This window comes from Solanum pennellii, chromosome 5, assembly GCF_001406875.1.
Source record: "Solanum pennellii chromosome 5, SPENNV200".
In the NCBI taxonomy this organism is placed as follows: Eukaryota; Viridiplantae; Streptophyta; class Magnoliopsida; order Solanales; family Solanaceae; genus Solanum; species Solanum pennellii.
In genome coordinates, this window is record NC_028641.1 from 70,218,762 (window position 1) to 70,232,721 (window position 13,960).

Consider the following 13,960-nt stretch of genomic DNA (forward strand, 5'->3'; position numbering starts at 1 on the left):
GATTGTGTTATATGATTCTTATTAACTTGCTTACTTTGGCATATACCAAAAAAAAGAGTTCGGAATCTAAATAAGTCACAAAAAAATAAAAGTGATCAAAATAAATTATTATGTCAAAAAGTAACTAAAATAGGCTTAGTGAAGAAAAAGTTTCACTTTACCCAATATTTCGAACGTTTTTCGTTAGTTCCATGACGCTTATATTATAATATATAGTGAAATTATTTCTTACACTTTGTAAAGTGAAACTTTTTCTTACACTTTATAAAGTGAAAGAAAAGCTTACACTTTACAAAAAAAAATATTTTTCACGCTTTGCTCTCTTTAAAAAGTTTTTGGCGTGTTTGTCATACAATTGAGATATTTTCCCTATACATGTAAAAAAATATATAAATATTTATCACATGCAATTAACGTACTTAAATAAAAAAAATCAAGTGTTGGACATACTGATAGGCGAGACATGGAAATTTGCATAAAAAATAGACGAGACATGAAAATTTGAGAATGTCCCAACATTTTTTGTCATTTCAAACTGTGAACACTGAACAAAATAATTATCTAGTTCATAACTTGGAGCAATATTCCTATCTTACTGAAGTAAACCGCTACAAAATATATAATAATAATAATAATAAAAAAAAATCATAAAAATTAATAAATAATTGACAAAATGACCAAATAATAATCAAAATATAGTTATTGAGCATTACCAGTCACTTTAGTTAATAGTTTCGTTCAAATCAAAATCATATCGGTCTGTAAGAATATTTTGATAATGATTCATCTTAGAAAAATCAGTAGATTTGAGTTATCGGAAATCCATCAACGCTATTATGATTTTTTAATTGGAGATGAACATCGAAAGGAAAACATTGTTGGCTAGTAGTAGACTCCTTTCTAACATAGATTTCAAGTATTATTAACTTGATTTGATATATGTAATCATTTGGAACCCTCAAAAAGTCTATCAACGATTAGTCATTATAGATAATACACTCTCCAAAATTTACTTGTCCCTGTGATAAAAATGAAGTAGGTATTTTCCGACTATAATCATAATAATACTATTTATACCATTCTTTTATAAATTGATGAAAGAAATATATGATATCGGATATTAATTGAATATTTAGCATTGTGTTTGAGAGGACAATTATAACAAATGGTATTTTCATCATGTATAAATTTGTCATCTCAATAAATCAAAACTCCAACTTTTGGTTTAAAAGACATTATTTTGTGATTGAAATGAAGAATAATAGAAGACTAAAGATGTTGAATGTGCTATGTTTGAATGTCCTTAAATAGAGCTTGGACGAGCTTTCAAAATTAAAAAAAATAAAACGCATAGTGTAATAATTTTTTTATTTTTATGATATGTCAAATCAATATAATTGTATGACAAACACTACAAAAACATCATAAGGAGAGCAAAATTTGAAAAATATTTCTCTTTGTAAAATGTAAGTTTTTCTTCCATTTTATTAAGTGTAAGAAAAAGTTTCACTTTACAAAGTGTAAAAAAAACTTATATTTTATAAAGTGTAAGAAATAGTTCCGTTATATATTAAGATATACTCATTATGGACTAACGAAAAATGTTTGAAATATTAAAAGAATAGGTACTTGATCAAGTTTTTGAGAGCAAATATATTTTTTGGCTTATTGTGCTTTTGTCTTCTCTAAAAATTGCTCACTTGTAAAAGAATAGGTACTTGATCAAGTTTTTGAGAGCAAATAAATGTATATATAAAATAGCTTTTTAAAAGTTTAAAAATATATATATATTTTTTGTATAAAATTACTTTTGAAACCCCCCACTTAAAAAACACATGTTTAGAAAGCTTGATAAAACACAATTGCTACTAAAAAATACCTTTTATTTATTGGCTAAACATAAATTATTGCAACAAAAATACTTTTAAAATAAACTGATTTTTAGAAGCCTTGTTAACATTTTTATAGTCTTACTTAGTAAATAAAATATAATAGGGAAGTGGGGAAAAAAAATAAAGAAAAGATAAGAAAAAAAAATCAGATGTCAAAAAGATATGAAAGAAGAGTAAAAAAACGATTCAAACCGTCATTGTAAAGCTTCAATGGGCTCTCTTAACTTGGCAAAGCATTAAGCACACAGGATCTTTTTGGTTTACGTCTAAATTATATAAAATCGTGATATGAAATTCGAATTTAAAAATTCTTTAAAAATCATAATTTAGAAATTTCAAATCATAATTTGAATTTTTCAAATAGAAAAATTGACTTACAAATTCATATTTCGTAAAAACAGCCTACATATATATATATATTTACTAACCAATTAATATTCCATCACAAACCGAATGAAGTTAAGTGAAAGCTCCATAAAACAACTCAATTCCCTTCTTTCAAACTTGACTCATTCCCACCAATTCTCCGATGCTCTCTCTCTCTTCAACCAAATTCACTCTTCCCTTCATCTCAGACCAGATCATTACACCCTTTCAACCACTCTCACCGCCTCTGCCAACATCCTAAACACTACCTTCGGCAATCAGCTCCACGGTTTCGCCATTAAAACACACCTTAAACAATACCCATATGTATCGAACTCTCTCCTTTCATTCTACGCCAAATCTAAAGATTTGGGTTCAGTTAAAAGGCTCTTTAAAGAAATTGAAACCCCAGATGTTTATTCTTGGACTACGCTATTGTCTGCTTCTACTAAGTTGGGTGAAGTTGGGTATGCTTGTAAGGTGTTTGATGAAATGCCGCACAGGAATTTGGCTGTGTGGAATGCAATGATTACTGGGTGTGCTGAAAGTGGGTATCATGGGATTGCTTTGGATTTGTTTCAAAGAATGCATTTTTTGGGTGTTAGATATGATAATTATGCTTTTGCTAGTGTTTTAAGTTTGTGTGATATGGAGTTATTGGATTTCGGAAGACAAGTGCATTCGATGGTCATCAAGACGGGGTTTTTGGTAAGAGCTTCAGTGATTAATGCTTTGGTTACCATGTATTTTAACTGTAAGAATGAATTTGATGCTTTTGGAGTATTTGAAGAAGCTGAGGATGAAGTGCTTGATTCTGTAACTTATAATGCAATGATAGCTGGTTTAGTGAGTATGGAAAGAGCTGAGGAGGCATTAATAATGTTCAAGGATATGCGTAAGTTTTCTTTGAGACCTACCGAGCTCACATTTGTGACCATAATGAGTTCATGTACGTGTATTAGAATTGCTTCTCAATTGCATGCTCAAGTTGCTAGAATAGGTTTGGAAAACTATACGTCTATCGCTAATGCAACAATAACCATGTATGCTAGTTGTGGGAACTCGAATGCAGCCTTTTTAGTTTTTGAAAGACTAAGGGTGAAGGATAATGTGTCGTGGAATGCCATGATTACGACCTATGCCAAAAATTGTCTGGACAGTGCAGCAATTTCTTCATACATTCAGATGCAGAAGGAAGGGTTAGAGCCAGACGAGTTTACCATAGGAAGCATACTCGCAAGCTCAGAGTCTCCAATAATTGTTGAAATAATTTTGGGTGTTGTTTTGAAGAAGGCCCTTATCTTGAAGACTGAAGTATCTAATGCACTGCTTTCTGCCTTCTGCAAGCATGGTGAAATGAAGCAGGCTTATCAAGTTTTTCATGACATGTTTCCTAGAAACATGATCTCTTGGAATACATTGATTTCTGGTTGTCATCTCAACGGACTACCCATGGGGTGCTTGCACCTCTTCTCTGAGATTGTTAGTGAACGTTTGATGCCTAACCCTTTTACTCTTAGCATCATTTTGAGTGTTTGTGCCAGCATTTCAGCTCTTCAACAAGGGAAGGAGATTCATACTTACATTCTCAAATCTGGATTCATTTCAGAAATATCTTTAGGAAATGCCCTCATCACATTGTATGCAAAATGTGGACTGTTGCATTGGTCTCTTAAGGTTTTCCAGATAATGACACAAAAAGACATAGTTTCTTGGAATTCAATTATTACTGCATATGCACAGCATGGGAAAGGCAAAGAAGCTGTACATTGCTTTGAGATGATGCAAGAATTAGGTGGGGTCGTACCAGATAACACAACCTTTAATGCAGTTCTATCAGCTTGCAGCCATTCAGGCTTAATCAATAAAGGCATTGAAGTTTTTACCTCCATGGTTCATACCTACGGTATAGAACCTACAGCAGACCACTTCTCTTGCATTGTTGATCTTCTAGGCCGGGCTGGATATCTTGATGAGGCAGAAAAACTGGTAAAAGATAGGCATGTTGATGTAGATTCCACTGTTTGGTGGACATTATTCAGTTCCTGTGCTGCTTATGGCAATATTAATCTAGGCAGAATTGCTGCGGGATTTCTGCTTGAGACTGAGAAGAATAACCCCTCTGTTTATGTGCTTTTATCCAATATTTATGCCAGTGCAGAGAACTGGGAGGTCTCTGCTAATGTGAGGAAACTGATGAATAAATGTGGAGTGTTAAAGCAACCTGGAAGCAGTTGGATAGGATCCTAAAACTCATTTCGTTAATGATGGAATTCTTGACGTGTTTGGTTTCGAAGTTCAACCTTACTTATCAAAAGGAGATTGTTCATGGTGGAGGAAAGGTACTATGTCTTAAGAATTTAGACTAGCAATGTAAATGGAATATTTTGAGTGCACCTTTGACAGCACTGTTTTAATGTTTTGATTAATGTGACAAACTTATGGGTAGAACCCGTATAATAGAGAATGTCGACTATCAGGTGATTAATGGTGAGACTGTCCTAATAAACTAGTGATATTACTATTATTGGTATATGTTTTTTATTTTTTTTATTTTTATCAACCAGCTGAACAAAAACGTGTTGCACCTATCACGGTCCGATAATAAAGGAAAGGTTGTGCTTATAATACTAGCTCTCTGGATTTTGTTTATTAGCATCTGATTTTTCCTTCTAGCACTCTGAAATGACTTACACATGCATTTATTCGGAGATTTTCCCATAGCTATTTGTTTTTTAGGCTGTTAAAATGAATTTTTCTTCTGAAATAAATGTCCGGCTTTGCATCTGAGAACCTACCGACTGCTTAAACTATTGTTATCAGCTATTGAATATGTGCAGGATATCACAGGAGGCTACAGTGTTGATTTAACTGTTGAAGTTTTGGGTCGATGACAAACATTCTTGCAATCTGTGCAAAGTATTCACAATGGAGACAAAGCTGTGATGATTGGACTTACACTATCTGGGGCTAAGGGGGAGGTGGATATAAAACACCTAGTGCGTCGACAGGTGTGTGCTTCTGTTTGCAGGTCTTTTATTGTTTGTCCCTCTCAATTCCGATCTGCTAGCACTTATGACCCATTCCCTCTTTTGATATGTCATAAGTTGTTTTGCATTCAATGAAACATGCACATACTTCTTTTTTATGATGTGAAGTATTATTAAAGAAGTACCAAGCTGGTACATGAAGATATATCAGAAGCAGACAATGCCTACAGAAATAAACATGCAGTTAGATGTGATCCTTTTTTGTTTTCGAAAAAAGCATTTTTCCTGTCTCTCCAGATGGTCCAGAATATGCATATTGCTTCTGATTCCTTGCTATCTTTTATCCTTGCCAGCTGACTAGTAGGCTTCTTATATCTGAAGGCATAACCTAAGTAACCCCACACTGGTTCAGGGACAGCTCCCAACATTGCTTAGCAATTATACAGTGAATAAACAGATGATTAACAGATTCCAATCCATTTTCACATAAATAGCACCTGTTACTTAAAGTGAAGCCTCTCCTTTGTAGATTACTTGGGTTAAACACAAACCTCTGATGACAATCCACCCAAAACACACCACCATGATAGGTGCTTTGGTACTCAATAACATTTCCATGGCCAATTTTCTTCATAATTATCAGCCTGTTTGTGGGAGAATATCGTAGCAGCTTCTGACAGAATATTGCTAGCCGTCCAAAATATGCAGTCCTCTTTATATTCTTCTACCATTGATCCAATAATTGCAGTGATTGCCCTACTTTCAATTCCCAATCATTAAAATCTCTCCTAAAATTCAGCTACTAGACATTTAAAGATATTAAGGGCTAAATATGGCTGACCTAGGCCTAGTCTGTGGTCTGTTAGTAAAAGCCATACTGATATATACTAGTAAAGTTTTTAACTCGCTAAAATGTCTTCATTTTTTGGGTATTTGTTCTTCCAGTGCAACATGAAAATCCATATTATGTTTAAGGGCATACTATTAAATAATTTTCTCAGAACTAGTGTGTTTTCTTATTAGAGTTTAAGCAGCTCTTTCTCACTGCTGATGTTGTGATGCTAGATAAAAGTGATTGGCTCTTGTGGAGCCAGAGCAAGATAAGATCTCCTAAACTGATTAAACTTGCCGAAAGCGGCATATTCAATCTAACTGCTGCTGTTCAAGGACCTGCAAATTTGAAGAGGCTCCACAGGCATACAAAAATCTTGATCAGGTAATCATTGCTGGATGCGCTGTTGTTGAGATCATGTAAGTTTAATATCAACAACAAGCTCATCACTCATTTGACATTCATGTAAACTTCAGTTTGTGGTGATCTAATGCTAGCAAACATTACTTTAGGTGTTAAATGAAGCAAAATGTAAATATGTCAAAAGAAATAAAGCTAATTTTGAGATGGGGTTTTCCAAGGCGTTGTTCTCAAAAATCTTCCCAGTGTAATGTGGTTTAATCTCCAAGTTGATTATGCTTCATGGTGATTAGTATACATATCTGTAAGATTAAACATGTTAAAAGACATTTTTTTCCTCCTTATGTACACCCTCACTGAATGCTTCAGATAACCTTAAGAAGTGGTAGAGAAGTGCAACTATATCTTGAATGAGAAGCATAGAAACTGAAAAACCCTCCTCCAGAATGTTGTTGATAACATCAATAATTTTTTTTACTCTAAAAGGTAATAGGGAAAAAAAAATGACTGTGGAGGCCTTTGAATTATTTTCTACGCATCAATCTAGCACCAAGTGCAAAATACATATCTATTTGGAAAAATGCTGACCACTAATAGCTACTATAACTAACAACCAAAATCATGTTAAGAGACTACTATCGGTCCTTTCTCTGGTAGAAGACATTGTTAATAACCTGTCTTGAATTAGCTTTGGAAGCCTATTCCCATATGCGTTTTCAGACAATCTGGTTTACTTTGAAGGAAAAAAGAGACATATTTCTAGAATTAAGAATACATGTTTGCAATTTTTATATTTTGGGTGTAACTGTAGTAGATTAGATAACGTGGATCAATATATGATATTTCTATTATAAAGGTTAGACAATATATGATCTTCCTGAGTTTGTTAGGATGGATTACTTGATTGTCTGATGTTTTGTGTTAGTTGTTGAATTATGTACCGACATCCCTTTTACACCCATGATTCACTCACCATGGACGCGCTAGCTTTTACAATTGAATCTTGGGAATAATGTAAGTATATACACTTAATAGCACTAGAGCTTACTTGTTTTTTCATGGAGCGAAATTATGGACAAAACATGTGCTCCCAAAGACATGAGGTGGAAGTGAGAACAAAGGTGATTTGAGTAAACAAAAAGGAGTGAGGTAATGCCTACTGTTCTTTATGTGTTCTATCGCCTCAAGATTTGTGCATGTATTGGTGATCTATGTTGATGATATGCTCATCATATATAATGATGAAAAGAAAAGTACCAACTTGAATAATAACCATTTCAGACCAAGAACCTAGATGTATTGATATACTTCTTAGGCATTAAGGTTTTGATGAATCCAGATAAAGTTCATTTCATGAAGAAATTATGTTCTTATATTCCCGAGGAGACATGAATTAAGAATTGTAGGCCTATTGATATTCCGATGGATCTGAAAAGGGAGCCTAACTCTGATTGTGGAAGATGTAGAAAGTTAAAGTAGGTCATTGTGACTCGACCTAACATTGGTTTCCCAGCAAGTGTTGTGAGTCAGTAATTGAATTCTCCTTATGAGTCAATGGAATACAGTTTATTCATATTCTTCAATATAGAAAATCTACTCCAGTGAAAAATATTACTTTACGAACATCAAGGACATCAGCAGATTGTTGAATACACATATGCAGATTGGACAGGGTCACCCTACTTTTGGGTACAAGGTTTTAGTTAAGAGGAAGTTTAGTGTCTTCACAAAGCAAGAATCAAAATACAGTTGCAAGACCATCTGCATAAGTGATGTGAAGTTTGGAGAGAATAGTCGAATGAAACTTCTGTGTGATAATTAGGTGCATTTGACAATGCACCTCTCTTATCAAGTATTAAATACCAAGGCAAGATGGGTTTTATTGTGCCTCTTACTGTTTCTAAAATAGATCATACCTACAGTTTAAACATAATTAACAGCAAATGACTTACATGTAAGCATGAAACACACATGACAATAATAACAGTTGCCTAGAGGATATATAAATTCCCGTTCAAGATATTCTTTCTGCAATACACAGACAGATAAGGAACACATCTTTAACAAATACAAGTAAAACACATTCATGTTGAGTCACAATTTGCACTGTGCAAATTGCAGACCATGAAGCCATTTCAACAGACATCTAGGTAAGTATGTCCACTTGTCTGTTTAACATGAGACACCATGCTTGTGTCGAATAAAGAGAACCAGAGAGCTTGATAGAGAGAGGATAGGATACTCACCCTTTGCTCCTTACTCCTGTTTACAAGATGCTCCTTTATCTCATTAATTTTTCTTCATTTTGTGAGCAGCCCTTTGGTCCATACTCCTGTTTTCTAATGTTTCTTTCCCTTCATCTTTTATCAGGAGTGATGTTAGAGGAAGCATTCATCTTTTCTGTAGAATTCTCGACGTCAACCTTTCTCGTCTTATCATTTCTCAATGAGGAGACTGCTACTTCACTCTCACTATCAGACTTCAGACAGGAAGCAACAAGAGACAGAAAAAAATGAAAAATAAGAAACTGACATCATCGAGTTACCATCCAAATTCCAGAAAAATTTCAAGTACAAAAATTAAAGGTGAACCTGTTTTCTAATGAATGTTTTGATTGAGATGTCTTTTTGCCATAGCTACTTGGCATATGTCCACACTCTCTGAGATGGTTATCACTCCCAGTATCTGAGGAGTTGCCACACCCTCCCTTTTCTTGCTTCCTGCCCATTAGACTGGATTTAGCCCTTGAGACTCTCCCCCTCCAATAGTTCCTCAGGATTGTTGGAGCTTGTGTCACATCAGGACAAGTTCCAACTTTGCCTTCAAAAGATATTAATATCATCAGAGTTCACAAAATATGGTACTTGATCAGATTTGTGTAACATAAGGAGGTTAGTCAATCATATGTCTGGGAAAAAAACATACATCCTTCAAGAGTTGTTTTTAAGGGAAAGTTAATCAACCATATGTCTGGAAAAAAAACAAATCCTTCAAAAGTTGAGAATTCTTGACCTTTGAAAGGGAACAAGATAACATGATTCAAATATTAGTATATTACCTTCAGCTTTGGTCTTTTCCCCTCTGTACAGCTATGAAATACTCACTGTTATCATTCAAAAGAAAGCTGAATGACATTCAGATATGAGGACAATATTGCTGCCCTTTTGACAGACAGCCCTTTCAAAATTTTCAAGGGAGAATGGTGACAGGTGCAATAACCTGCCAAATGAGGTACAGAAGTCCCAGACCATCAGATGATCCCCTACACATTCCATTGAGACGCCGAATTCTCTGCATGGAGGAGGGTATTCAGTCAACTGTTTATCGGACTTGAGATCATCGAATGGATATCGAATGGACTGCGCCTTCAGTTTGGCTTCTGCATGTCAATGCAGTGAAGACAAAACATTAATATGGTACATGAGAAAATAGACAGCACAAGTACACTTCATATCATAATTCATACCTACAGTTCCAACATGTAAGGATAAAGGTGGAATAAGAGGTATCTTTCTTTAAATAAAAGGTTCCATTAAATTATAAATCCCAAACATGCAAGACTTCCAAGTAAACATGACATTTCTAAGCCAATATAATACTTTCCAAGTGAACAATTTTTTTCTTTTCAACTTTCCAAGTAAACATAAAACATAGTCAAGCTGTGATGTCCAATTTGTGCAATTTTCCTTTTCAAGCTTTTCCGGATAAACAATTACTTAATTTCATGTTTTAGTAAAATTTATAAATGTGTTGCTGAATAATGTATTACAGCTCCTGATATACCTAAGATGTTAACTTCAAGTAAGCATGTCACATTTACAAGATGTGTAACAATATGAAGATCTGATGCATCTTTGTTAAGTAAAATATTTGCATATACGAAGTAGTATCCTTGATCAGACTAGAACTTTTTTTAATGACGTGTCCGAGCCAGCTTTCGCAGACATCGACTAATTCCACAGGGTACTTGTCACCTCCTAGTATCAACAGGTACCGGCCTAGTGTTTTTAAAAAAGCTATATTAGGATTTGGACCTGAGACCTCATGGTTCTAAACCCTAACGAGTTGCAACACTTGTCATCAAGAGTTCAACTGGCATGCTGGTTATTATTGAGGGTCAAGGTTTTGAATTCTCTAACCTAACTATTACCTTTTGATTTTTTGTGCATGTCAGTGGTTGTCTGGTGTGCAGTTCTATGTAATGTAGTAAAACAATTGTGCACCTCATATGCTGATTTTCATTGATCAACTTGTTTCCCTCGCTAAGGTTTTAATCCTTCTGCTTTAGCAAGTGTTGCACTTCTAGCAGTTGACAAGGACTGTTTTGCCAATTCCTAGAGTTTGGCTGTGCAGAGCTAGAGCACCAAAACATGCAATATAGAAAGAGGAGGTCATATTTATTCTCATTACTGTTGATTTGATTATTATTCAGGAATTTGCTGTTAGTGCCTCACATGTTAGTGAAGCTGGTGAACTTTGATAAAATAGAAGCATACTTGGGAAGACATTTTAACCTAAATTGCATCAACCCTATGTATGAATATGATTACTCAATTGGAACGATGTTAACCATATTGTGCAGTATAGTTAAGCAAAAGTTCAATTACTCTTCTTATATCATGTGCTTTAATGTTTTTAATGATTGATGCATGGTGTCCGACTGATGAGACTGTTCTTAGTGATTTATATAAAGTAATAAATGAAGTTCTCCGTGAGACAGCGTGGTGAAATTGCATGCTTTTTATCCTAGTGGTAGAGTGGGTTGCGAAGAAAGTGTTACACATGCAGGATGCACGGCTTAAACTTTTGATCTTTTTTGTTGCTAGTTGAATTTTGTATTGATTTTATTGTTTGTAAACATTCTGCCTATTAATAGGTTCATATGAGGTCAAATCTTAATGTGTTAAAAAAATGTGCATTATATGAGAGAGAGAGAGAGNATTTATATTTATTATTTGTAATTTAAAAGAAAAATTATTTAGGAGTATATATGATTCTTCTATCAAAGTTCAAGGTATATTTAATTTTTTTCATACATAAATTATTTTTTGACTTCTTTTCTTATAATTATTTGAGTTTCTTATTCTTATTTTCTTTTTTTCTTTCATTCCTTAAATTAAAGAAAAAAAATTTAAACTATTTTTTTTGTGTGTATTGTAATTTAATTTCGTATTCGAAGAAAAAAATTGGTCATCTACAATAAGTTTTACAAGAATATTAGTGAAACATAAATAAATTTGATTATCAAAATAATAATTATAAATTAGTCATTGAAACAAAAAAAAGTCAAAAAAATATGTTTGACGAGGATTAAATTTACTCATATGGGATTATATTTTTAGAAAAAAATAATAAAAATTTAGATAAATTTTTTTTTTTTCATTTCCGTTAGAGGAAAAGGGTATATGTGAGCAATTTGTTTACAAGGAGGGGTATATATGAGCCACTTTCATAACAAGGGGTATATCAGCTCTAAATGACAAAGTTGAGGGGTATATCAGACCCTTCTCCCTTCATTTTAAGTGAAGCTATAGGTTTCATATATTTTCATGAATTCAAAATTTCCATGCTCATATGTTTGATAATTGATGAAATGATGTAATCCAGAGCCAAACTCATAGCTTTGAAGATTGAGGCGAGCTAGCTAAGCATGAAAAGAGTAAAGAAGGAGACAATCTCAATAATTGATTGTTTCGTCTGTTTTAGTTACTTCTAGCCTCTAGATATTTCCCATTTTTTCTTCTACTTCTATAGTAGGATGTTGTGCAGAATGGATTGCTCATGGAGTAATGCTATTTCCCCTATTGAATTTATATGGTTTCCAGCTAAAATTTAACTATTCAATTCTCAAAGCAGATAGTATTTTAGATGCTAGTAAGACATCCTTCTACACTCCATGGAGGGATATGTACCTTGGAGGCTAATCTCAAATGTATTTTGCACCCTTAATGAGCTGTTGTTTGCCACAAGTAATATTACGTTTTAGTCTATTGTCACTTGACCTGTAGGTTGTTTTAGTAAAGCTTTTCTGTACGTCATCGGTTGCCTGGTGTGTAATCTATATCAAAATAATTGTGCACCTCATATGCTGATTTTCATTTATAAACTTGCTGCCTTCGTTTCAGGTTTTAGTCCTTCTCATTTAGTAAGTGTTCCATCTCTGTCAGTTTACGGCAGATCCATGAAGGTGTGTTTACCTTGCTTAAGTTAGCAAGAACTGTTTTTGCAATTCCTTCTAGTGTATGGCTGTGCAGAGCTAGCACACTAAACATGCAATATAAGAAAGAGGAGATACATATTAATTTGATTATCATTCAGAAATTTGCTGTTAGTGTCTCACATGTTAGTGAAGCTGGTGAACTTTATTAAAGAAAATTGAATCTTGCTTAACGTGTGTTTTACATTACTTATACCCAGTTTGTTCAAGTGGGTTGTGTGATATATTTAGGTGGAAAACTTTGGATTTTCATTTCTCAAAAGGAGGTTTGTGTGATTCTTCAATGTGGAGAAGTCAGATATTGTTGTCTTGTGGTGAGCTGAAGAACGTAAAAGAGTTTGCATTCAGTACCAACAGAGTTTCCACTAGATTTGGGTGTCAAGTTGTGCTAAGCTTACACAACTGAGCATATATATGTGTCTTCTAACTTGGCCCCAAGCCCCCAATTGTTATTCGTCTTCCAACTGTGTGTGCAGATAGGTATGTAAACTTGTATACGTTGAACATGTAACCCATTTTCTCATTGAATGAAAAGGTACGAAATAAATTAGATTGATAAAAGTACCTCGGTTTTTCCCCTTCCTCGATAGACACATGCGTTCTACGTGACTGCATCTTATATGTATTATGTTGCATAGAATGTGTCTATTTCTTCAATTTTATACAAGTTTACGTACCTACAAAGTTGGAGGGTATGAATGTCAACTTAGGTCAGGTTAAATGACAGGTTTATGCATATGCATTTGATATTTGGTTCTATGATCAAATTTCTAACTTTTAGACGTAAATCTTTAGTTTGAATTGGGTACCGGTACTACTATGGAAACAAACAACTTTTATCTTGTGTTTCAAATAAAACACTTAGAAACCTGTATATATTATAGGTTCCTATGGTCCAAATATGGGCTTCTAATCTTCCATTTATTGGTCGCCATTGTAGTTAAATGGATTTTCCAAAAAGATGGGTGAATTACTATGAATATTTTCTTTGAGCCTTTGGAAGTGATCAATTTAAACTTTTCGAAGCTAATCAAAGCAATTAATTTAAACTTTTCGAACCTAGTTCAAATTTGATCGAGCTCCCAACACGAATACGTTACGTCAAATGGGGAAAAAAAGCCAGTCATTAGATCAAAGTTCACCTTTTCTCATTTCCCTAACTTCCTGCCAAACACATCTGAGTAAATTTATAGGTCACCCAAGTACTAACTTCATATATTATATATACATACATATATATATATATATATATATGTGTATATGTATATATATATATATATATATATATATATGTATATATCTG

At 33.7% G+C, this 13,960-nt stretch overlaps 1 protein-coding gene and 1 long non-coding RNA gene across 4 annotated transcripts; both read left to right on the forward strand.

Moving 5' to 3' along the window:
• The first annotated feature begins 2,344 nt into the window (after nucleotides 1–2,344).
• On the forward strand, nucleotides 2,345–11,055 carry LOC107018860 (pentatricopeptide repeat-containing protein At3g49740). 3 transcript variants are annotated; one of them, XM_015219442.2, is made up of 4 exons: nucleotides 2,345–4,600; nucleotides 5,082–5,269; nucleotides 6,314–6,464; nucleotides 8,811–11,055. In XM_015219442.2, the coding sequence occupies exon 1, from the start codon at nucleotides 2,346–2,348 to the stop codon at nucleotides 4,506–4,508; it is 2,163 nt and encodes a 720-aa protein (XP_015074928.1). In that variant the 5' UTR covers nucleotide 2,345; the 3' UTR covers nucleotides 4,509–4,600; nucleotides 5,082–5,269; nucleotides 6,314–6,464; nucleotides 8,811–11,055. The 3 variants fall into 3 exon arrangements, with proteins under 3 accessions (XP_015074928.1, XP_015074927.1, XP_027772715.1); XM_015219441.2 differs by having other exon boundaries at nucleotides 5,099–5,269; nucleotides 6,314–6,499; XM_027916914.1 differs by having other exon boundaries at nucleotides 5,099–5,269.
• A 794-nt stretch (nucleotides 11,056–11,849) lies between these two features.
• Nucleotides 11,850–13,238, forward strand: LOC114077300. The gene is made up of 2 exons (XR_003578465.1): nucleotides 11,850–12,627; nucleotides 12,889–13,238. It is a non-coding gene; the product is annotated as an uncharacterized LOC114077300 (long non-coding RNA).
• Nucleotides 13,239–13,960: the final 722 nt, after the last annotated feature.